The sequence below is a fragment of the Buteo buteo genome, chromosome 7, assembly GCF_964188355.1.
Source record: "Buteo buteo chromosome 7, bButBut1.hap1.1, whole genome shotgun sequence".
In the NCBI taxonomy this organism is placed as follows: Eukaryota; Metazoa; Chordata; class Aves; order Accipitriformes; family Accipitridae; genus Buteo; species Buteo buteo.
The window spans coordinates 6,097,809-6,122,156 of NC_134177.1; the positions used below are offsets into that span (position 1 = coordinate 6,097,809).

The 24,348-nt window shown below is 42.3% G+C and overlaps 2 protein-coding genes across 21 annotated transcripts in view; one reads left to right on the forward strand and one right to left on the reverse strand.

Annotated features, from left to right (window-relative positions):
• Positions 1 to 10,330: 10,330 nt before the first annotated feature.
• Positions 10,331 to 14,295, forward strand: GPR160 (G protein-coupled receptor 160). 11 transcript variants are annotated; one of them, XR_012650905.1, is made up of 4 exons: positions 10,331 to 10,858; positions 11,134 to 11,232; positions 12,492 to 12,576; positions 13,650 to 14,295. XR_012650905.1 is itself a non-coding variant. In XM_075031373.1 (4 exons), the coding sequence occupies exon 4, from the start codon at positions 12,504 to 12,506 to the stop codon at positions 13,563 to 13,565; it is 1,062 nt and encodes a 353-aa protein (XP_074887474.1). In that variant the 5' UTR covers positions 10,331 to 10,858; positions 11,152 to 11,232; positions 11,383 to 11,471; positions 12,492 to 12,503; the 3' UTR covers positions 13,566 to 14,295. The 11 variants fall into 11 exon arrangements, 6 of the variants coding, with proteins under 6 accessions (XP_074887474.1, XP_074887475.1, XP_074887472.1 ...); XR_012650902.1 differs by having other exon boundaries at positions 11,152 to 11,471; XR_012650903.1 differs by having other exon boundaries at positions 11,152 to 11,232.
• Positions 14,296 to 15,116: 821 nt separating this feature from the next.
• PHC3 (polyhomeotic homolog 3) overlaps positions 15,117 to 24,348 on the reverse strand; it is a 39,257-nt gene continuing 30,025 nt past the window's right edge. For 9 of the 10 annotated variants that reach the window (XR_012650901.1, XR_012650900.1, XR_012650899.1 and 6 more), the window contains one exon: positions 15,117 to 23,329. Coding sequence is in view for 6 of the 10 variants with exons in the window: in XM_075031368.1 (XP_074887469.1) it covers positions 23,175 to 23,329 (155 nt within the window). In the remaining 4 variants the exon portion in view is untranslated. The remainder of the gene's footprint in view (positions 23,330 to 24,348) is intronic. The other variant, XR_012650898.1, reaches the window with a different exon arrangement.

The following is a 24,348-nucleotide window of genomic DNA, read 5'->3' on the forward strand; positions in this document are numbered from 1 at the left end:
CGCTTCCAGTCCAAGGAGAGAAAATCACAAAGGTACTTGGCCACATTGAGTTAGTTAACGGGCCGCTTTCGTATCAGGTGGTTCAAAGTTCTTCTTACTGATTTTTACTTTTAATTTCCAGAGGGTGACCTTAGGGAAACAAGTATATACATATATATATATTTAGTGGAAAGTTATTGAAATAACTAGTTACTAAAATGTCATACCTGCAATAAAATTTTATAGTGGTCTTACTGGTATTCCAGTGTTTTATATACCCAATATAAATTTCTGATTATTTTTATTTGCAAGAAAATAGGATTATTCCTAACTTTTTGGAACTAAATAATTACTGGTAAAACACAAATGAGTATTTAATGCAGATCAGTATTTAGTGGAGGTGTCATACCCAAGTGTGCTCTGCTCTGGTGTGGATACAACCTCAGCTCACTTGTGGTGTTCCGGTGTTCTTAAACAAAGGCAGATATTTCTCTAGCAATTAAGAAATAATTAAAAATTATTCTTTGACAAACTTGCGTATTTCTTTATCTGTAGAAATGTTACAGTGCTGGTGGGGATGCTTGTATCTGTGATGATAAGCAATTTTCTGATAGCAAAGTACCTTTGTAGCAGCTGCTCAAGGAGAACATGTACTTTCACCTGCTATATATCACATAGCAGATTTTTCTGATTTATTTCTTTTTAATACATATTTTATAGGATATATGTATATACACATTGCTCATTTAGGCCTGTTTTTGTTTCTGTTTGAAATCAGTACTGGATGGAGTTCACAGAGCACCACACAGCATGAAGGGCAGATAGAGAAAAATGGAGCATGTCTCGGTTCCTCAGTTAACTCTTGAATTATACTTTAACTAGGACTTGCCTTCCTTTTGTTAGATCAGGAGAAAGGCTGACAGAAGCACCTGCCTTATGTAAACATTCAATGTAGACGATGTAAACATTAAATGTAGAAGTGTGGAAAATATAGCTGCCTGGCTTAGCCCCTTCTTTTCCTTCCTGCAACCACCTGCGGGTCTCTCTGCGGCACTAAGCTGCGAGAGCCTTGCAGGGTTGCCCTCCAGCTCCTCTGAGCATTTAACGCTTTTCTAAAAGGGTCATGATGAGAGCAAAGTAACGCTCAAACCTCACAGCTGGCATCAAAAGCACTGGGCAACAAAAAAACATCCTCTTCCCGCTGCCGTTGTCATACCGGCAGCAGTTGGAAGTCCCCGTCAGAGTCCCTCTTAGATCTGTTGGCAGCTTCAGTTCAAGTGAGCTGTTTACAGAGCGAACCCTTTTCATCCGCCTCGCTGTTTTGTGCCCTGCCCTTTTCCTCCCTTGTGCATTTGTGGAGCTGCTTACCCCTTGCTATCCCCATGCTGCAATTTATATACTCCAGCCGCAAACCTAAGCAATTTACAAAATAAAATACACCTAAACACTACCCTGACAGAAGACCCCTGTGCAGGAGTTACGTATCAGTACCTACTGTTTTCCTCCCTGGAGATGCCACAGTGAGGACAGAAGACTGCCTTCCCCGTCACGGGGTGTCCCAGAGCCTAAACGAGCTTTTGGTCCCTGTGGGCCTGACTGTAGATGCCACAGCCCGGCTGTTTGTAACAACAGGGATGTGTCCTTCGCCTCTTCCCTGTCCCCCAAATCCACCTTACTCCGATCTAGGTGCCCCACGTTGCTATGCGCTGCCGTTAGCTTGGGGTAAAAGACAGGATTTTTCAAGTAACGCTACGTCCTGCCTCTCACATCCGCGAGCCCTGGGGCACACCCGGCACGTGCCCGTTCCTGGGCCAGCCGGGATGAAGGAGCTCACGGCTTTGGCTCCAGGCGCTAGGAAGTTTTTGATATTGGCACCAGGGAGGCGTTGAGTCTGTAAGGCAGAGAGGTGCAGAATCCTAATGCACGGATCCAATGGCAACAACTGGTGATTTTAAAAAGGTGCTGGCCCTTAAGTACCCCATGAGAGATGCTCTGGCCTTAACTTACTTATTAAGGGAGATCTGAGTCCTTTTAACATCCAAATTCACTTCCCTCTTTCACTCCTCCTCAGGTTAGTGCTTGAAGAGAGAAGGACAGACGGGCCATCTCACGGTGGCTGAAAACACCAGTAGGACCCACTCAAGAAGACCGGTCGTGGAATAAAGCAAAGTGGAGCAGATACAGGACCCTAAGAGCGAGGGGTGTCCCTGGCTTGACTTTATTCGTGGCAGGCCAGACCGGGGATGCCAAAGCCATTCACCAACAACTGCTTGAGGCACATTGCAGCATATAATTTCAGATCAACTTTTCAGATAGGAAGAGTCTATACATATTATTTTTTTGAGTTCTAGAAAGCTTGTATTTGCCTGCCTGCCTTATATTTGAGTCTAAATTCTTCATGGAGTTGCACTGGGATAAATCCAGAGTAGATTCACAAATTCGTAACATCACAAAAAACAGGACAGGAGTCAGACTCCAGTGGTAATTTTTCTGCTCACGCTCTGTGGTCAGAAAGGAATGCTCCAGCAGGAGATGCTCAGAGACTGCGCCTCCTCGTACTGCGCCTCCTGCCCACAGGCATAGCTATTCCTGCCCTAGCTGCTGTGGGAAGGGAGGGCTCTATCATTTACTGCTTGGCTGACATTTCATCTGACTACTTCTCATACATTTTTAAGACCAAACCTGGAAATGTTTGAATCATGCAAGTTTGAACAAAATTCTTTATTATGCTATTTCTACCAGAAAGTCTTTTATCAAACATGTTCCAATATCCAAAGCGGTTATGATGCAACTTCTTAGCAGTTTTAATGTAAGATCTGCTGCTCAGCATTTAGCATGGAGATTATTGCTAGGGTCATCTTTTTTTTTAAATTAGGCAACTCTTGCTAGGAACTACAGTCTGTTCCGTGGAAGAGTCTCCACCTCCTTGCCAGCACAGTTATGTGATAGATGTATTGACTTTTAAATACAGAAGAGACAGAGAGATCAATTCTGTTAGGGACCTTTAGAGAAGGAGTGGTGATATTTAACTATATTGAACAAGGCTGACTCCCAGCTCACTCCAGAAGATTCCTCAGGCTGCCTAGGTATTTCGTCTAAAAAGAAGGGTTGACTGATTTGATTCTTAACCTCTCTGATCAATCCCTCTCTATAAAATCAGAATAATAGAATAGATCTTTGCCTGCTTTACCACTGTGCTGTAAGGTTATATAAACTGGTGTTTGCAAAACACTTAGCTGTAAGACCCAGGACACTGACTTCTAACAAACTTCTACAAGTCAGAGGTGCTTAACTGTTGAGCATGATTTGATACTGGTTCTGATCAAATACTTCAAAGGGAGTTAGAGAACAGTGGTGTGAAATGGTCCAAGGCTCTGCTGTACACCAACATGGCACTGTAGCTTTCTCACTTAGAGCGTAAGGAGAAGGACAAAACAATCCTATCAGTGTCAATGAACTGAGACAGAAGCAGCTGCTGAATGTTTTCAATAGACTTCCTGGTAATGGCTGGTACAATTTCATTAGGGCTTCTCATTTTATTTAATAAAACATTGGGTGATTTTTATTTGTAATACAGCAACAGGTGCAGGAAAACAAAAGACACATTTCCTGACTGTGTCCACAAAGAGTCCATTACTTACTGGCTGACACAGTAGGCATTCGTTTTGCCATGTGTATTTTTTTTATGTGAAAATAATGATCACTCAGAAAAATAATTGTTTTATAATAAAAGACTTTTGAGAGAGGAATTAGTAGTAGCACTACGCAAATGGTTTCAATGCAAGTTAAAAAGAGAGCTAACAGTACTCGGTAAACACTGACCGTGCTTTAGATAAAGGTCAAAATATTCTCTACAGGTGGTAACCGCCATTAATCCTCATCATGTGCAACAGAAACCAAACAGGGCAAAGGCTAAGCTTATGATCCCTGAAAGTACTCTGTAGCCTGGATCCAGTAAAGGATGCAGGTGCTTATGAGACACTCTTGCAGTTTACCTTTACTAGTCAATAAATGAAACACAGAGAGGAGTCTTGAGTGACTCTCACTAGCCTTAGCAGTAAATTCTTTTTTTCTCTTTCTAGCATATGAATCTACAACCAATAATTAAGAAAGAATGTTTGTTGGTAATCAGAAGAAATAGTTTTGAATTCTTCAGATTTAGGGTGGGATTCAAATCACATTTCCTCCCTTTTTAATGAAAGTGCCACTACAGAATTTGTTTAAAATTGAAGTCTACTGGGAGGTAGCAATATACTAAAAGGTTACAGAAGATTACTATGTCTTGTTGTTTGTGAGCAACATAATGAATAGGATCATATCTTGCACTCCATGTTGGCTTCAGTCTTAACAATTTTAGTTTCTTGTCACAGTGACCAGCAAGCCATGAATTGGGCTTTATAAATTACTGGTTCATATAATGTAGTTTTCTGAGCCTTGCTCTTCCCATCTTTCTTCTAATTCCCTGAAAATTTTTTTCTGTCAAAGATAAGCCAAAAAAAACCCCAAAAGACTGCAATGTCATCATGAGCACCGGGAAAGGTTACACCTTGTACAGCAAAAGCATGCTGCAGTTAAACAAATCAAGGAAACACTACTACTGAAAAATGCATCAAGGCTGGCATCAACTATGTACTGCATTTACTAGATCTTCTCTGAATAAGCAGAGTTAGAATTCTATAGCAAGATGCCTTCAAATTAAAATTACTGTGGAAATATTTAGAGTTTCTTCTCAACAAGAACTTCCTAAGAACAAACCTGTTACTTTTAAGATGAGCACCTCAAATGATTCAAATCAAGATCCAAATGTGCATTGTTTGTGCTTTTAAAAGATTCCTGAAAAGTAAATGAAAACATCTTGTAAATGGGACACTGACCAAGCATTTTCTTCTTTCAAAAATAAAGTTAGTTAAATAGTCCATTAGTTAAATATTTTATTAGTAAAACATTTTGTTAAAAATTTAAAATCCTCATAAACACCATACTGTTTTTTCTGAGACATGCAGCCTTTCAGGAACTGCAACTCCACAACTGCTTGCTCATCAGCCATTGCAAAACTCCAGTTGCTAATCCTGTGCTGACAAGGCATAAAATCTAATAGGGCATTAAACATGCTCTGCTAGGCAACACCCGGTTAAAGGCATATCCAGGAAAGGCTGTATCAGATTGGCACTTATCTCCACGTACAAATACATTCCAGAGACGACATTCTGCACTCACCGCGGTCCACTGCCAGCTCTGCTCACGGATGTTATGTCCATTTTTCTCCAAACCAAGTCACACCCATCTCCTTGCTGCTCAGGATATTGATTTTTCATAACAATTTTTTCAGGAGTTCACTTTTCAGTGTATAGCTTTTCCCCATGTGACATCAAAATGTATAAATATGCATGTGATCTCCCTGTCTTGCTCCCACATGGCTTGACATGTCCAAGAGGTCAACATAAGATGTCTTGAAATGCACAAAGGTGAGATTTAAATTTATTCCTTCTGCTCAACTGAATAAAGGGGCAGATGGCAACCAGCTTCTGAAGCACAACACATCCCAGACAGGAAGAACTGGGGAAAAGCAAAGATTCAGTTCTAACTAGATAGGAAGCACACCCTACACTCCTTCACATGATGGTAAAGAAGTTGTGTTCATTATCTACACCTACCCCTGTCTGAAGGAAACTTCCTGGCCCTAAATCAGGCAGCACTGAGGATGAAGTAGAAGCAACACGCAGAAACTCTACTATTCCCCATGGGTCTTTTATAAGTGACTTCAGAAGGCGCAGTGAACCGTGGGGCTGCAGTGCTGAACTCCCTCACAGAAGGGAGGAGAGGGTAGAGATCAGTCCCTGTTCTGTGAGGACACTAAGTTTGTTCAGTCACTCTCTTCCTGTCAGAAACTGATCAAGTTAGATTTGAAATTAGTTTGTTTGTTGTTTTTTTTCTTGTTCCTTTCCCCTTTGTCCTAAAATCCTACCCTTACAGTTAAGTTCCACAACAGAACCCAAAATATGAGCAACCAGCAGCAGGAAACAGTCTTGAAGAAGGAAGGAAGCATCTACGCAAGTATCTTGCGACTCCAGCAGGCATAGAAACACAACACAATCATCTGAAGAATACACAAATGGCTTTTGCAAGAGATTTGGTGTACTATTGCATGTACTCTCCTTCTGGAGGAGGCAGTTTCCTGTCTTATTTTCACACACAGCTGCCTGCATGCAAATATAAAGTAATTTCTTAAATGTTTCTGTAGCTGCACATGAATATAAATGCAGCCTCTTTAATCATTATTTACAGAGTATGGTATTTGTCAAGTACCTGCAAGTTTTCCTGTGAAGTTGCAAATTGAGCCGATGCTAAAGAAGAGCCTGACCTTATTCATGACTGAGTGTAAGCTGCTCCTAACACAGTGAGAAGGACCCGCCAACACTAAGCAATGCATTTGATTTCCACAGCATCCCGTTGTGCATCATCATTTCTCTAAAAAACAGGAAGATTAAATGTAGTATTCATGAGCAGAATACAATCACTTGACAGCAATCGGTGAGTAATAAGCAAACTTTCAAACAAGCGCCACAGAGGGCCTTGGTGGAGGGAAAGGGAAGCTAAGAAGTAGTCTCAACATTAACTCAGGATGTAACCTGGGCAGCACAGTGCTCCTGTGGGCCTCGCTGAGGAGCCTGCTCAGAAGGCTCACTGAGCACGGAGCTGGCATACTGTGCTGCATACTCTGGAGGTCACATGCTCACTAGGATTTTTGTCAGCAGAAAAAAATGTCTAAACTGTCCCCATCCCCTCCTGGTTGCTCATTTCCACCATCCAGGTATCTCCTGGCATAGGCCAGTACAGTAATTTGTGCAGTCATAAAGACAGACATGATCAGAAACAAACAAAAACATCAGAAAGATACCATCCAAACAATTCATTAGCTACCACTAGGAAAATCATTTTCGCTGCTTTAACTTTGGATTAGAAGAAGAAAACTAGCTACTATTGAGAGCATCACCATTCAGATACTTGTGAGTGGGACCACATTGTGGACTGGGTACTCAGAATGTACAATACCCATCTCAGGTGTAAACATTTTCTTACCATATTGCAATTTGTGCAATGGTCCTAGTAGAGTACTTTTTGGATAAGTAAATATCGCCAGTGTGAATGCTGCTTGAGATTACTTTAAGCTCCCACATTTTTTCGGAACATAATATTGATCATCTTGGTTTTCCACACAAAAAAAACCCCAAACTTTTTATTTCCTGAAGTTATTTAATCCTTGAGATGAACCATGAAAGGAGAAGGAAAAAAAAAAAAAGGGGCAAAAATGAAAAGCTCTACTTACCTCTGAATTTAATTCCAGAGAGGAAGAGGTCCTACAGCCACTTCATACTTTTGTACACACAGATCACACACAGATAGATCAAACACGGATTTGCAACCTACCCTGCAAGAAAGATGATAAAAAAATGTTTCCCTCCCAACAGACACTAGACATGCTAAAAATGTAGCTGGTCTATGATCAACAAAGGAAGTTGAGACCCAACAAAAGACAGGTTAAACTGAGTAACTTACAACAAATCCAAAAGCTCCCAAAGGCTTAGCTCCCCTCATTAGGTCCCAGAAATCAGGTGTTCTGCCTAAATTTCTCCAGCGGTCCCACCTGCAGGAAGCATCTAAAAGATGTCATTTATTCCTGCCAGTGCCTCATTTTTGAGAAAAGCAGGACATTAGACACTACCTGTTCCCAGATCACCTAGAGACTCACACTAGCAGCTACTGCTCAGTGAACGAGTTTGGACGAGCATCCCGTGGAGGCAGAGGAGCGGCAGTACTGGGCTCTGGACTGTTCAGCACAGGGCAGGTGCTGCAGCATCGAACTCACAGGCTTCCAAGCCTTTCATTAGATTTAGCCCTGAATTACCAAAAGCATAAAGGGAAAAAATAAAGATGTGTGGTGGGTTAACCCTGGCTGGATGCCAGGTGCCTACCAAAGGCATTCTATCATCTCCCCCCAAGCTGGACAGGGGAGAGAAAATATAACAAAGGGCTCGTGGGTCAAGATAAAGACAGGAGAGATCACTCAACCAATTACCGTCAAGGGCAAAACAGACTCAACTTAGGGAAAGTTAACTTAATTTATTGCCAATCAACCAGAGTAGAGTAATGAGAAATAAAAACAAATCTTAAAACACCTTTCCCCCACCCCTCCTTCCTTCCCAGGCACAGCTTCACTCCCAGATTCTCTACCTACCCCCCTCAGCGGTGCAGGGTGAGGGAGAATGGGGGTTGGGGTCAGTTCATCACACATTATCTCTGCCGCTTCATCCTCTTCAGGGGCAGGACTCATCACACTCTTCCCCTGCTGCAGTGTGGGTCCCTTCCCCGGGCTGCAGTCCTTCAGGCACAAACTGCTCCAGCGTGGGTCCCCCGCGGAGTCACAAGTCCTGCCAGAAAACCTGCTCCAGCATGGGCTCCTCTCTCCACGGGGCCACAGGTCCTGCCAGGAGCCTGCTCCAGCGCGGGCTTCCCATGGGGTCACAGCTTCCTTCGGGCATCCCCCTGCTCTGGCGTGGGCTCCTCCCCGGGCTGCAGGTGGAGATCTGCTCCCCCGTGGACCTCCCTGGGCTGCAGGGGGACAGCCTGCCTCACCGTGGTCTTCCCCACAGGCTGCAGGGGAATCTCTGCTCCGGTGCCTGGAGCATCTCCTCCCCTCCTTCTGCACTGACCTCGGGCTCTGCAGGGTTGTTTCTCTCACATGTTCTCACTCCTCTTTCCAGCTGCATTTGTGCAGGTGGTTTTTTTCCCCTTCTTAAATACACTCTCCCAGAGGCACTAACCCTGTCACTGATGGGCTCGGCCTTGGCTGGTGGCAGGTCCATCTCAGAGCCGGCTGGCATTGGCTCTGTTGGACACAGGGGAAGCTTCCAGCAGCTTCTCACAGAAGCCACCCCTGTAACCTCCCCCGCTACCAGATCCTTGCTATGCAAACCCATAAACACATTATGTCACAGTGTTACAGCTATATTGCATACACGCAGCAATCAGGAAACTGCTGCTAATTAACTTGAGGAGCAAAGCTCAGGTCCCTCAGCAAGCCATTCTTGCAGTGGGATGTGCTCCTATCCCACATGTGTTGGTAGATGGGAATTAAAACAACAAATGGAAAACTAAATCAGTACTTTAATTTGGAAGAGGTGAAAAGCTGTTACTGTGAATTTTTAAATTCTATTAAGTAGACTGCTACAGGATGGCCAAGCCAAAAACCCAGCTCATTTAGAAGTTTTTATATATACTTTCAGGATAATCTACTTTAATTCATCATTCTCTTAAAACAAATAATGGGTATTCCCTAACCTCTCCCCTAAACTCTTCTTAATTGTTAAGAATCTCTAAAGAGGATAGAATTGAGAGAGCCATTTGTAAAAAATCCTTTTGCCAAGGTAACAGTCACAGTAAAATATTCCTTAATATTTACTGTATAGCCCTTTAACTATATCATTACCAGAATGTAGTTGCCAGTTAAATATTAAGTTGCCCTGTGGCAGAGAATAAATATCCAGTATTGAGGGGTTTGTACAATTCCGTGTTGTATTTCAAAACCAGAGGTGCTGTATAAAACCATTACGTGATGTTAAAAATCGGAACTGTGTTGCAAATACACCATTGGCTGACTTCTGCAACACTCAGATTTATTTGATGTCTGAATCCACGGTAAAAGTAGAGACATAGGCTGCAAAAAGGCGGTTTGTCACGTCTTTAGAGGCATACCGCGTTCATTACGGGGTGGGTGACGTGCATGTGGAAGCCCACAAGGCCAGGGCACTTCACGGGCGATCATGCCCCACGGTGACCCACGCACTTCCCCACGGAGGGCTCCATGGATGGGGACAGGAGATCCGCTGCCAGGCTGCAGGGACGCCAAACACCCACACGGCACGCACCGAGAGTCCGTCCAGCTGCCAGAGCAGAAAAGAAACAGAAATTCCTTCTTCCGAATTCCGCTGGGTGCTTTCAGGGACACCTCTGGGAGGGGATCAGCATCCCCGCTCCTTGGGACTTAACGTGGCCTGGGGGAAACCAACAGGGCTGAGTCCCGAAGCAAAGCCGACGTGGGCGGGTGGGTGAAGACACGCCGTGTGCGACCGCAAGGCTTCGTGGACGAAGCGTCTCCCGGTCGCTGCCACACGCGATCGCCCTCCAGCCCTGAGGGCCCGGGCTCTCACCGACTTCACCCGCTGAAGGCCCCTCAGCGCCCCGCCATCGCCCTGCTGCCCTTCTTTCCTTTTTTTTTTCTCCCTCACACACGTCAGACATTTAGAGCAGAAAATGTTTCTCCGCCACGTCTACCGTGATGCGGGCGGCCGCAGGAGGGCCGCTCCGCTCTGCCCTCGCCGCTCAGGTACCGACTGGCGTTCACCTCCCGCGCCCGGAGCCGTTTCGCCTCCCTCGGTCCCAGCGAGCGTGTGTGGAGGGAGGGATTAAACCCCATTTCACCCTCTTCCTCAAGGCGGTGGCGCTTCCCTCCACGCCAGCCCCTCAGCGCCTTGCCCCACGCCCGCCCGCCGTGAGGAAGGGCCGGGGCTGGGCGGCTGAGGCGCCCCGGGGTCGGCGGGAAACTGGCGGGCGCCGAGTCGGCGGACCGGCCGGGCTCGGCTCGGCCCGGTGAGGGGCGGGAAGGGTAGGGCAGGGCAGGGCGGCGAGCCGAGCCGAGCCGAGCCCTTCCCTTCCCTTCTTCCCTTCCCTTCTTCCCTTCCCCACCCCGCCCGGGTCCCCGTGCGATGCGGAGGGGCGGAGATGGCCGCCACCTGAGGTGGCCGAGGCGGCGCGGAGGGGAGCGGCGGGGGAGGCCGGGGAAGGTTCCCCGCGGCACACGCCGAGGAGGAGCGCGGAGCAGGTGGGTGCCTGGGGAAGGAGGGGGACGGCCCGGGCGGGAACACAGGGCGGGGAGCGGCTCCCGGCCCGGGCTTCGCCTCAGAGTCGTCGCGTCCCGTCACCGTCGCCACCACCCCCCTCCCTCCTGCGGCCACCGCCGCCTCCCTCAGCCCGGCGGGGGACCGGAGCGCTGCAGGGAAGAACAGAAACCCCGCCGGAGGCGGGGAGGGCCGGGGTGGAGGAGCACTCCTCGGGGACGAGGGACGTGGAGGTCCTGAGGGCCGCCCCGGGCACAAGTGCCCTCTGTGCCCGCAGGATGAGCGCTGTTCCCGCCGCTGCTGCTGCTGCCGCGTCGCGGTCTCGGCACAGGAGAGGAGAGGCCTAACCTGCGAACAGGTGAGTTGGCGTTGCGGTCATACAGCCGGAGCGACGGCTTACAGAGCGTGACCCAGTTCCGCGTGCGGGTTTCCTCCGCTCTGCACGCGCAAGTGCAGCATCTTTGACGACAAAGTACACACGGAAGGCTGTTTGGAGTTTGTACTGTAGGACGTGTTACGTTTCAGAGGATGAAACGTACTTGTGCGGATGAAGAGTGAAGCGGCAAGCCCACGCAGGCTCGAAACCGCGTTCAGCGGGTACGTCTCCACTTGTACCGCCAAGTACTTCTAGCTGTTCCTAGTCTGCTTTTCGGGAGACACTAACTCAAATGTTCACTAGCTCTGGCGAGCTGGTAATAAAATGTAGGCGTCTATTTAGATACAAGTGAATCACTGTTAACAGAGATCCGAAGCGGCAATGCCTTTTTACAGCTGCCTTGCTTCTCAGCTTTTCTCTGCTGTTGCTGAGAATGCTGACACCATGCTGCTTCTTCAGGGAAGAGAGAAGAAAGCATGTACAGCTTTGTCTAACAAGTCTTGCTCACATACATGAAGCCATCCTGTGTTCCTTTTCCTTAGGAATTAACACAGAAAAGAGCTATCATAAGGAAACTTACAGAAGTCCGAGGGGAGAAAACAGCTGTTCTGAGCTGTCTATCATTGTAGTACTTACATTGCTGAAGGATGAGCAAAAAAGCCCGATCAACTAATGAAGCGTGTGTGCTTTCTGTTGCCTCAGAGTTCCAGGGTTTTAGCACTGAAAAAGCATGAGTTGGGTTGATGCTTTTTCTGCTTTCAGGATATTTCTGCAGTCTCAATTCCATATAGATTCTATGAGCATAATGAACTGTGAGGCTATGCCGTAACATCTCCTGTGTCTTGTATGATTTCTGTCCTATGTGCTTGTCTAATTTCTTCAAAATATGTAGAGGCTCCGAGACATCCATCCCTCTGCCCAGCTGGACAGAAAGACCCCCATGCTTTCTAAAGGAAAGGAACGCAGTCAACCTTATTTCCTAAACCTTTCCTTAGGACAGTAGCTAGAAAAGTACCTTATAAGGTCTATGTTGACCTTTAAACTCTCAAGAATGTAATTCAAAGAACATAAAATTTAGGCACTTTTTGACAATTTTATGATGTGTTAGTGAAGCTATTTAGTCTTAATTAAGGAGCCTGGAAAAATCAGCTGTAAATTTGGTAGCTGCTGTGATGGAGAATTAGCTAATTGGTAGAGGTACCCAGAAATAAATTTTTACAAACTTTTTTTTGTCTTTTCAGAGATGAAGCACTATGCCCTGTGATACTGATTTTGCTGGTTGTCACCATTGGAGGATGGCTGCCATACTCTGTGAAAATTGTTCTGGTCAGTACCACTACACCCAGGTCAACCAACCTCTTGAAATCAGCTGCATGTTGCTCCTGATTATGCTCGGAAAAGTGTTCCTTGATTTCTTCATGTTGCAAGTTAAGCAAAAAACCGTGAAAGTTAGTTTTATGGGATACTTCTGTGTTTCGCTGGCACTTCTTGATTTCACACTGCTGATGAGTATATCCTTCATTTTCTATTTTGAGGACTTTGCACTCTGGGGTCTGCGATTTACAAAGTACCACATTTGCCTGTTCACGCAGATTATTTCTCTTACCTACGGTAATTTGCATTACCCGGTGTATCTTGTGGCTGGTCTGGATTATTACATGACTATAGCACAAACCTCTCAATTTCCTAGAAGAGGTCAAAGATTACTTTATGTATTTGCTGTGGCTGTTATATGGATTTCAGGGTTTTTTTGTATTCTGAAAGTTCCCGCTACCTATGAAGAACTGGAAATTCAGAACCATTTTTCTGCTTATCAGTGTCCTCTCTATGCCAGCGTGCAGAGCTACTCTGTCTCGTGTGCCATGGTGCTGCTCATGGGTACAGCTCTCCTGGCTTGTCGGAAGGAGCTTATAGCCATGCTGCTGTCTGTCAGGGTGGTTTCCTTTGCCAATGAGCCTGTTCTGATGTTCTCCTATGTGTCTAACAACAACGGCACTTGCTTTAAGTGGCAGCTCCTGACCAGACTCCTCCTCTGTTTTCTTGGCACTTGGGCACCTTTTGTTCTTCTTCAAATTATCATTTTGTTTCTTGGTGCTCGGATTCCAGCCTACATGGAGATGAATGTCCCCTGGCTGTACTTCATCAACAGCTTTCTCATTGCAGTAGCATACTGGTGTCGATGCCACGATGTTGAATTGACAGAGGAGATGTGGTCTACAGATCCATTTGTCAGCTGGAAATTCTGCTTTATGCCATTTAACAATGAAAACACAGAGCCAGCTGATAAACCAGGCACAGTAATTGTAATCTGTTAATGAGCTGCTGACTGAAAAAGACTGCAAATAAGTGCTGTGCGACAGAAGTGTGTACTCTGATGTTCTTTGACCATGTCCTTACAGATAATACAAGGAAACATCTCAAGGAAATACAAGGAAAAGAGCTACAACCCGTGGGAAAAAGTCCAGCATCCACCAATATTGTAATGAATATTGCACCAGCCTGTGGGACACTGTGCACCTTCCACACTGGGTTCCAGTGGGCAGTAAGCACCTGCCAGTTCAGACAATTTAACTGAAGTATGGGTTTAAGAAAAGACCACTACTTACAAAAAACAAGTTTTCAGTTAAACCTTACGTTTATTACTCAAATTTTACACTTGCTTTAAATGGAAATGATCTCAGGTTTTATAGTACAAAATGCAATAAAGTCTTTTTCAAAGCTGGAGCCCTTTTATCAGTTATGTACATGTGTTAAACTACTGTCAAAGGTTCAAAAAACTTCTGCAATTTTTTGAAGTGTATTTTCTTGTTAAAGTGTGATGTCTTGTCAGTTTGATTTAAGTTAAGGTTGTTTGTTTAATGAGAAATAAATTGTTTTAGTTAATGGAAAACTACAACTCCTCCAGAAATATAAACTTTGTTTACATAGTACAAAAATAGTGCAAGATGTGCAACTTCCACAGCTACAGGAAAGGTGGTGATGTCTCATTATTTCTTTGCTACTGCTCCTCTAATGTATATATGTACATATTAAAAATGAAATAATTACAGTCAGAGCAATAAGCAGCAAGGTTGGTTGCTATACATAAATACATGCCCAAAGTCAAAGAATGGCTTAAATTAAAACGTAATTTATTTTGAAGCCAAAATGACTTTAAAATTAAAATAGTTAAACTTGAAGTGGGACTACTGCAGTAGGGGAAGAATTAGTCAGGCTTCTAGCAAAAATACTCTCTTAATTTTCAAATTCTTACAGTTTTATGAAGGTCTTGCTTTAATTTTGTAGAAGAGAAATAAATGATACACAACCAAAGCAGACAAATGGAAGTAGCATTTATTTCTGAAGCACTGAACTCACAATACAATGTTGTATTGAAATAGAAACTCTATAAGTAAATGATGCTGTAGGTTGGTTAATCATTCACCCAGACCTACAGGGAACAATGATACCACACAAGAATACTCATTAAGAAAAATCTGCAGATAACAAAAGGTGCAATTACAAGCAAGTTTAAGCAGCATAGTATAAGGTGCTTTGTTTCAGCATTTGTATGATGAATTTACCCATTAACAGACAGATTAAAGAAATTTCACTTCTACGGATTGTAACAAATGAGAGAATCTAAAATTCATTCACATGCTAGTTGGTAATAGGAAAGTGCTTTTTAAAAAAAATGATTCACAAAGTGAAGATCATATTTTTACATAGTTCACTGTGTGCTCTTCAACTGTAAAATTTAATTTGGGGGTTATAATTTACATTATTATATATCAATTATAGACATAGATTTAATTGCAGAATTTAATCCTACATGGGTTAAAATTTCTTATAAAAGAATATTCCAGTATATTACTCCATAAGAATACACAATCACGTCTCAATCATATATTAATCTTACATTTCTGCAATATACCAAAGTCCAATTATCATTCTGGTTTATTACTTCACCCACAGTCTGTGGTAAACTTTGAGGTTTCAGTGATGTAATCAAAAGGACATGAGCATTTTTAAGCAGTAGAAAATGGTTTGGGGGAAATCTGTTAAAAAGGCCATCAAAAGGACAGTAAATGATCAAAAACTGAATTTTAAAACTAGTGCAATAAGAGGAGGCAATGCTTAGCAACATAGTTTGAAGTGTTTGGCACCACAAATTATTTCATCTTTTATGCTGGAAAATGTATTTGGAGGAAATTCTATTTCTCTGTTAAAAGTAGGGAAGCACATACAATAGTAATGTGAAAAACAATCTTAAGCAATCACTCCCTGCTCTCTCAAATTGTAATTGCTGTTACTTAGCGCTTGAGATGCTATAGGATAAACCATGTCTAAACACAGTTTTTTGACACAGCATTTCTTCAGGTTTTATATAAACTGGATACCCACTGAAATGGGGTTGACAAAATATTTACAAAACCTAATTCCATTTAAAAACCAGCAAATATCTCAAATATAGTAATGCACCAGGCATTTCAGAAGATCATGAAATAACTAATCCCTACAGACTCAGCAGGCAAGGAAAAATTCCTAATTTAAAATTCATTTAACACCAGATGAAGGCAAAGTTATTTTCAGGAACATACATTTCAGATGCTTCTGTTCTGTGTAGTTGGTCTCACCCTTCTGATTCATTAACGTCTACAAAACCAGAACTGCAAGAAGTTGGGTAAGGCTGCTGCTGTGTTTTATTTATCAGTGTGGTTCAGCTTCTCAACCCATAATTAAAGTTTATACAACCCCACCTGCCCTGACATGGCAGAATTCCCATAGTTGCTGCAGCGCTTCTAAAGCTGTTTTAAGTTTTTAAAATTTTATTTTTTACAGGGAAGCCACAACGTGCAGCCAAAGCAAGTATTAATGTACTGATGTTACATCACTGTATTTACTATCAAATTTGTTCTTCCATACTCTTTGGGGAAAAGAGCCAAAGAGCATCAACCTTCAGGTTGTCACTACACCCACCGAGTAGGTAATAGTGGCACTACAGGTCTCCACATGGCATCCAACTGTGGCGTCTAAGCCTGCTATGTAACTATTTTAAAGTACATTAATAGCTCTCTTTGTAAGCCCACTTTTATCCTTGACTTTTTATGGAGGGAGATAACCAGTTGTAATCCTCATCCTATGACACTCCTAACAACTAAGTCTCTTCCTCTGTGTGTTTTCTTTTATCTGGTGCTTCTGGGAAGTCCTAAAGCTGACCCTTGAGTCCAGCCATATCACCATAAACCATTACTCTGTACAACAGGATTACAGTTTCACTGCCAGACAGAAAGAGGAGAGAAGCTACGCTAGGAAGGTGCCGATATCTGAAACGGTAAGAACTACAGACAACTCTGTACATTACTTCTTGTGCTGTGCCAGCAACTAATGGCCTTACACCATTCAAATACTTTACAGTCTTTAATTCTTATAGGATTATTTGATATTAATGGTAACAGCGGCTAAAGTGTTAACCCTTTATGAGAAACTTCTGTACTTTCCTCATATAAAGAATCCCTTAAAGATCAACATTGATTTTAATGAGATATTCTATGCATTTTCAACTCTAAATAGAAGTATTTGGCACTCATTAATAAAACCCTTCCTTCTTTACACACATCTTTCCTGATCAGTACTGGTTTGCTAACACTGTAACACAAAGATTACTTAAAAAGGAAGTTGGGTGTGCAGAATATCTCATGGTTCTTTCACACACAGGCTTTGCAAAAATTGCCAGAGGATGGCAACATCCTGGCTGCCAGTACACTGGCCAGGTAGTGGAGGACAACATGAGCCTTCCCACCAGACTTCACCTGCAAAGCAGATATGCCTCATGAGTAAATTATATTTGTGCTTCTAGCCTAATCTCATAATCAGCAAGGATACGCTGGTTTAGTACCTATGAACAACACTATAAGCCTTCCAACAATCCCACGTAACAATACAGTGCTTTTCACGCACAATTAAAATGCTCCTTAAGTGTTATGTATTGCACTTAAACGATTTTTATGATCACTATTTTATGAATGCACAATTGTGCTCAAATTATAATTCTTTCTAGATGGAAAAAATCTCTTTAGATCTCCTTTTTCTAGCTCCTTACTGTACAGTCATTTTGGATAATTCAGCAGGAAGCTAATACATGCTGGAAGTTTGAGTTTTTAACCTGAAATCTGTTCACATCCGTCACGCTCCCAAGAACCGTGCTTTGGAAAAGTTAGATCAACGGTTACAAATCTAGACTATAAGCTTACTACGTAACTTCAGTTACAAGCATATTCACATCTTTGAATTTTGTTTTTTCCTTCCACTCAGCTATAAGAGATCAGTAAAGAATACACACAACCTTCAAGTGAATGAGCAGGTGTGTATAGGTTTTAACAGAGGTTACACAAACCTACGCAGCAGCTTAGGATGAGGGCCTTGAATACATGTGGAAGTGCTGAGCATGAGACTTGGGACACAAAATGCTCCAGCTGACACCCAACAGGGCAAAAAGCACATTTAGAAATTTATATGGAGAAGGAAATGGCACCTGATAGACCTCCTCCAGAGTTATGAAGATGCTAAAAACAAATCAGGCTGATTCATATGGATTAGGGTAACGTGCTAACTGCTTTTGTACTCAGCCTACGTCCCAGGCTCTGACTGCAGGGTACAGGCTGTCCATCAGCTCAGACTACATTAGGGACAGCTTTTTGAAAAGTAGACACAGCATCTACACAGCAGGCACTTATCTGTACATCTCTTTTTTTAAATGCCACTATTTGCAAAGCCATCCAGTGGATGTAACTACATAGAAGCGATAGGGTCTAAAATTCTCATGAATAAAGGCAAATCCCTTTAAAATTAACTTAATTTAGGCTTAGTTTAAATGAACTAAGCATTAAATGAGTTTAAATTTCTTTCTCCTCACAATATTTCCCGTCTGAAACTACAGGTCACTGTGCAAGAGTGACTTAAAAATTAATTCACTATGAGCAATTATTAACTCCTTACACTGAAATTATGCATTTATAGCTCTGTTAATTCCTGTTCCACTCAGCACACAACAGAAACAGTATATTTAAAACAAAATACTTTAAAATGTTAGTTGCTCTCCATCTCTAATAAAGTAGTTTGGGTAAATGTTAAAAAAAGTATCCTAGATTGACTCTTTTGCAGAGTCATTATCTGCCACCTATTGATGAGTAAAAGTCTGGTTAACGAGTGACAACTGTATATCTAAAGATATGCTAACAGGACATCTCTATGCAATACTGGTAAGAAAGTAACCCTGCAAGCTTTTATACACATGGTTAATTTTAATATGAATAGTCTCAACAGAATCAGAAGTAATACTCATTATAAATTATGTGGATGTCTAATTATTCACAAAACCAGGACTCATAATACAGCTGTCATCGAATTCTTTGATCACTTAGAGCTATACATTTGTCAATGTGTAACAAATTTCTTAAGCTACTGAGCTGTAAGTTTCTGCATTGATATTGTGATATTAAAATGAGAACAGTCATCTGGAATAGGCATTAGTTTTAACTGGTATGTCAGACAGAGACACACTACAGCCAGTAAAGTCTCACTACATAAACTTCCATTCAAACTACATTTAAGAAATGGTTTTATACCTGAACATGTTCTTACAGCTAAGATCAAGATAAGGAAGTTACGCAACAGCTATTGTAAGCCTGCTCAAATGTGTTTTATCCCTTTCCTTTCCTCTTGCTGCCACATCTGCAGTTACAATGGACTCCATCTGTTCTATCCAGAAGGCTGGATTCCCACTTGTGATTTGTCCAAAAAGAAGTTAAGGGGAAAACCCCTGCTTTCACAGGAAAGAAATGAGGAAATGGATGCTTGCAGGGCATAAACCTTCTATTTGAGATATCTCATTGACACAAATCTAGCAAAGGTTTTACCCTCCATCAGGAACTTCCTTTCTGGAAAAAAATATGATGGATTAATGGGTAAATAATGGATTTACCATGCAGTCTGTTTAAAAACCCTTCAAATATTCTCTGGTGATCCAAGACAAGCAGCAGTTTAACTTGACAAGATGGTTATTGTCTATTTTCTACATGAGCAAGGTGATAAAGTCTTACAAGTGCGCCAAATGTGAGGCAATATGGGCTGGCTAGGTGAAGTTAGCAATTCATTGGCAATGCTTGTTTTTGAACAAGGAGCAGCCTCAAGCTCCCAGAGCACTTTAGTGAGTGGAGATGGCCCGGCTTCCTTGCTGGAGTTCTCTGTTTCTGCTGCAAAGCAGGGTTGCTGAGTGACAGGAGCCAGATTAAGCAGGGGGGTCTGCATACCCATTTTGATCATTCAGGTGCATTTCTTTAAAATCCCAAATAAATTCTGAAGCTGAGACAAGTGTAATAGTTGTAATTCTATTGGAAGAAATCTTGACAGTCACCTTCAGCCCAGTGCTCAGCAAAAGGGTTTTGCCCTGAGGTAATGCGGCAGTTTGCATTAAGGAGTAGGGTAGGATGGAGACTAGTGGAGAAAAAGGAAGGGAAAAAAGCCATCCAACATATCTCCCTTTTGAGCTAAGATCCCATGGCATCCTCTATTCCTTTCTATAGGAATTGAAATATTGCAGGGATTACCATGAGACGTAGCCCACAACAGCAGCAGTCTGAATACAGAAAACAAAACTCCAGGAAATAAAGCTAATGAAAAGGATTTCTTGTACACACGTTGAGTGAGAGAAAGTGTGAAAAAACCAGTCAATTAAAATCTGCAATAGTTTCTCTTTTGCAGGAGGGTCTAGCTGAATTTGTGGGGAAAGCCATGGGAAATGGCAGTATGATCCTGGGAAAACCTCACCAATCTGAACAGAAACAAGCAACTGGTATGTAAAATCGTTCTGGAGGAATATTACTCTACATATTATATTGCTTTTTTGAGTAAATTCAAAAGCTTCTGAAGTAGACTTCAGTTGCACTTGGAAGTCTTCCAGTCTACTTTCACGTACAGGTGTGATTTTTTTAAAACTGATTTTATTGACACGGCTCTACTGGCAAACACTCCAATACATGTGCACTTCTATCAGCATAGGTTAGTATAGCTGTGTCTGCTTTTAAGTTCCTGCTTAATGCCAAAATCAGTGAAGGAGAAAAAACTTTCAATCTGCATAAGGCCCACATTCTTAGTTGCTGCTTTCACGAATGTTTAAAGCATAACTCACTATCTGTGGCTCTCCCAAAACCACAGAAAACGTAGTGTACCAGAACAACCAGAACAGACGTGCATTAGTCAGGTCTGCTCTGCGCTCCTGGCATCTGTCAGTGATTATGTCCGAGTCATACATAAACACTAGCTGTAGAAGGTCTTCTGAAAGCTGTCTAACAAAGCAAAATTAAAATGGCCGTGAAATCCTCATGCATGTAACACTACTGTGATTAACTGCAGGTCTAATAAGACTCATAAGTCCACATTTTCAAATATGCCTTAAGCCATTAGCAAATCACATTTACGTATAGCTACTTTTTACATTGCCAAAGAACAGTACAATCAGAAGACAGATTAAAAATTAGCCAGTGAAATTTTCATATAAAAATAATAAAACTTTAAGACAAAAGCCAAAGGATAAATATCTAAGATATCTTTAGTCTTCAATTAGCTCATCAAAACAGAACGTACTCTTTAGAACATATGTTACAGATATGCTACACGGTGTATCTTACACAAATGCTACAAATGGGAACGTACTGTCTCCATCATTTGAATATCTTTCAAATTAACATTGCCAAACTTCGAACCTTAAACTAAGAAGTTTATTTTACAACAGTAACTGGAGACACAAAAAACAAATTAGAAAGTGCTTAGCAACTTCCCTCCAAAATGAACCCAGACATCAATTAATTCTCTACAGCCTTTGGTGCCATTTGGATAAGGGCTCTCACCACATACTAGCACGTAACAGCAATGGGTTGTCCTAACTTGGAGCTTCAGTGGTTAATAAAAATATTAATAACATCTGCTATTAGTAAGCTCAAACAGTTGTAATTAAAAACAATGATTCTAACGTTGATCTCTGGAAGATAACGGTAGAAAGTCAGTTAGTAGAAACAAAGCAATAGTCTAATTAAAGGAAAGTGAAGCACAGATTTTTCTGTAATCCCAATTTACTCTTTAAGGTCATCAGTTAAATAATGTACATATTTATCTACCTGTCATAAACCTTCCTTTCAGCCAGTGTATGTGCATTGACTCCTTTTGATCTAGGTCAGCAGTTCTCAAACTTGAGATCAGTTCCTCTTCTTTTCAGAAATACTTTACAGTCCCCCTGGATATCTCCCTACACAATCATATATTATGCATTAATTTGCATAAAATACAAAATACATTATTTGCAGACACATACACATAATTAATTCAAATATACACAACGACTGTATCGGCACACGTGCCCTTCTTTCCCTATACAAGAGCTTAGGGACCTAGGTCTGTACATAAGGGGAGTGGAGCTGCAAAGGGAAGGAATAGACGGTACAAAATACATCCATGAACATCCATACACAGGTGATGGGGAAGCAAAGGCTGAGAAGGCGCTGCCGCCCCAGAGCCCAAGCAGCTTCTGAGAGCGTCAGTAACTGGGGAAACTCATATTTGTTCCGGACAGAGTGCAAGAGAGGGAAGACAGAGGGAGACACTAAAATCCCACCGCCTGGGTCTGCAGGATGCAAGTCAGTATCTCCTGCCAGAGGGACAAAGCAGAGCCCCTAGAGATTTCTCCCAGAGCTGCCTACCGGTGGCACTCCTGCTGACCTGCAGCTCCAGGCTCCCTCATCACAGCAGCAGCCGCTCCTACACCGAGCTCTGAAGGGACCTCATCGAGCAACTCACCGTGCTCCTTCCTCAGACTACTGCAAGCCCAGCTCACGCTAGCCAGTGGACAAATAAAAGGTGCTTGGAAGCTTCCAGTGAGGCAATGGGAATGTACTACAGGGAAAGACAAGTTAGAAGAGGCATCAAGAAAAAGAGCATCTGAGCTATGCTATCCCTTCTCCACCTCCAGTCTTTAAAGTACACTTGTCTTAACATGAGCTAGTTCTGGCTGCAGTTTTCAGCCCCTCACGCCTAGGAATTTCGGAACCTGAACCCTGAGGTTCTCACACCTCCTCAGGATCCACTCTCAACACCCATTTGAGAACTGCTGGTCTAGTTTAACTAGCAGCATGCAAAACTACAAACCTAACAACTTAATGCCCTCTTAGTGCATAGCAGCATACAAAGAGTAAAGTAACATGTGCTTCAGTTACCTCTGGCAAGAGTGTCATGCCATTGCATTACAGTAGCCTGATGACGAGGGTTTTGATGAGACGTCTACATGGTTTATAGTATTTCCAGACTTCAGGAAAATACTACAGTGGCAGAGATGAGGCTAAGCCTACACAAGGAAAACCGGCTGCCAACCTACCCCTTACAAACAATTTGCTCAAGACTAATTTTGAAAATCAGAGAGCACAACTAAATGCATAGCATTTTACTGTTATTAGTGCTTCCACAGGGTCTGTGGACACTTCTGTTATTTCAGTCCAAAAACTGCTGTATGTGGGAAAAAAATCTTTTAGAATACAGCAACACAATTTAAATGGTGTTTAGATTGGGGTGGGTGCTGGGGTGTTAATCTTAAACATATAAGATAAGGTCACGTTGGGGAACATTTAACCTATCACAGCATATTTCACTTCATGTTTTCCCATGAACTCCCACTTCAACTCTAAGTATTACTCAGGCTTTACCATGAATCTATTAATCATTGGAAACTACAGAAGACTACCTGGTATAATCAAAGGAATATTTTAAAGTCTTTATGTGGGGAAACCCCTATATATTTAACAAAACATCACAGTAACACTCATGCCACAGTGAAGGTGTTGGCATATTACTGTCGGTTCTGTCACTGAGAAACTTGTTTAAACCTTCATGTTCACCCTCTACGACTCTTTCAATGAATTGATACGTGCACAGATTTTCAATGCAGGTCCAAGCTTAATATTCATTGCACTCATAAGGTGATCCTCCTTCAACAAGAGGAGAGCTTGTCCATCAATTTCTTGTGCTCTGAATTCATCCGCAATATCTTGACAACCTACAAGGCAACAGAAAAAAGAATTACTGGGGTATAAATGTGCACTCTGAGATGCAATGACTGTCCACGCTAGAGCTTTCCAGCTACACAATTTGCAATGCTCATTCCCTTAGCTCGTAGAACCCAAGGTATATGCAAGAGTTCAGTATTACAATGGGAACTTCCAGGATAATCTGAAAGTAATTTTTACTACAGCCTCTAATTACACTGTAATTATTGGAGCATTACTCATTGGAAATTTCAAGTCCTAGCGAATAAAGCTTTCTCAATTCATTAAGAGGAACAATTGCCATGATCTGACAATTGGAAGAGACTGGCAAAATACCACCAAAATAGCAATCAAGTAAGAGCATAATTCAAGTGGGTTCTTTCCAGCAATAAAAAGATATGCATATTCTACTGCTATGTACAACTCAAAGAAAAAATTAACATAGCTACAATTTCCAAAAGGTGTTGATTCCATCTGTATGTTACCACCACTGGGTTGAGGAAACAGAATTTTCATTTATGGGCTTTAGCATAACTGCCTCATGAAGACATTTATCATCAGTTACCTGAGTGAATATTCTATACGCAGCAGTAACTCACTTCACAAGTGCAACTTTAAACTAGTTGGGTTGTTTTTAAAATGATGAACTTTTTCTGAACATGAAATAACATGGTCTCAGGTTACTGAGGCCTACAATGTTAGAAAAAGGACTCTTCATTGGTCAGACTGTCCCAAGTAACTGAGGGCACCTCTCCACTGAAGAACACTGTGGAAACAAAAGGTTCCTCAAACGATGTTCTGGACATCTGTTAAGCAGAAACAGTCAGTTATGCCTGCCTGTATGGCAGCTCTGCTGTATGGACAAAGGTCTTCTAACAATGGCAATAACAGCACTCATTGTCAGTTGTTTATTTGAAACTTCTTTCCCCATAACCACTTTTTTTTTTTTCATTTATTTATATTCTCGATCCAGTGGTCTCTCCATCTGTCTCAGAGCCTTTCAGACACATTTTAATTTGTGCTCCACCTT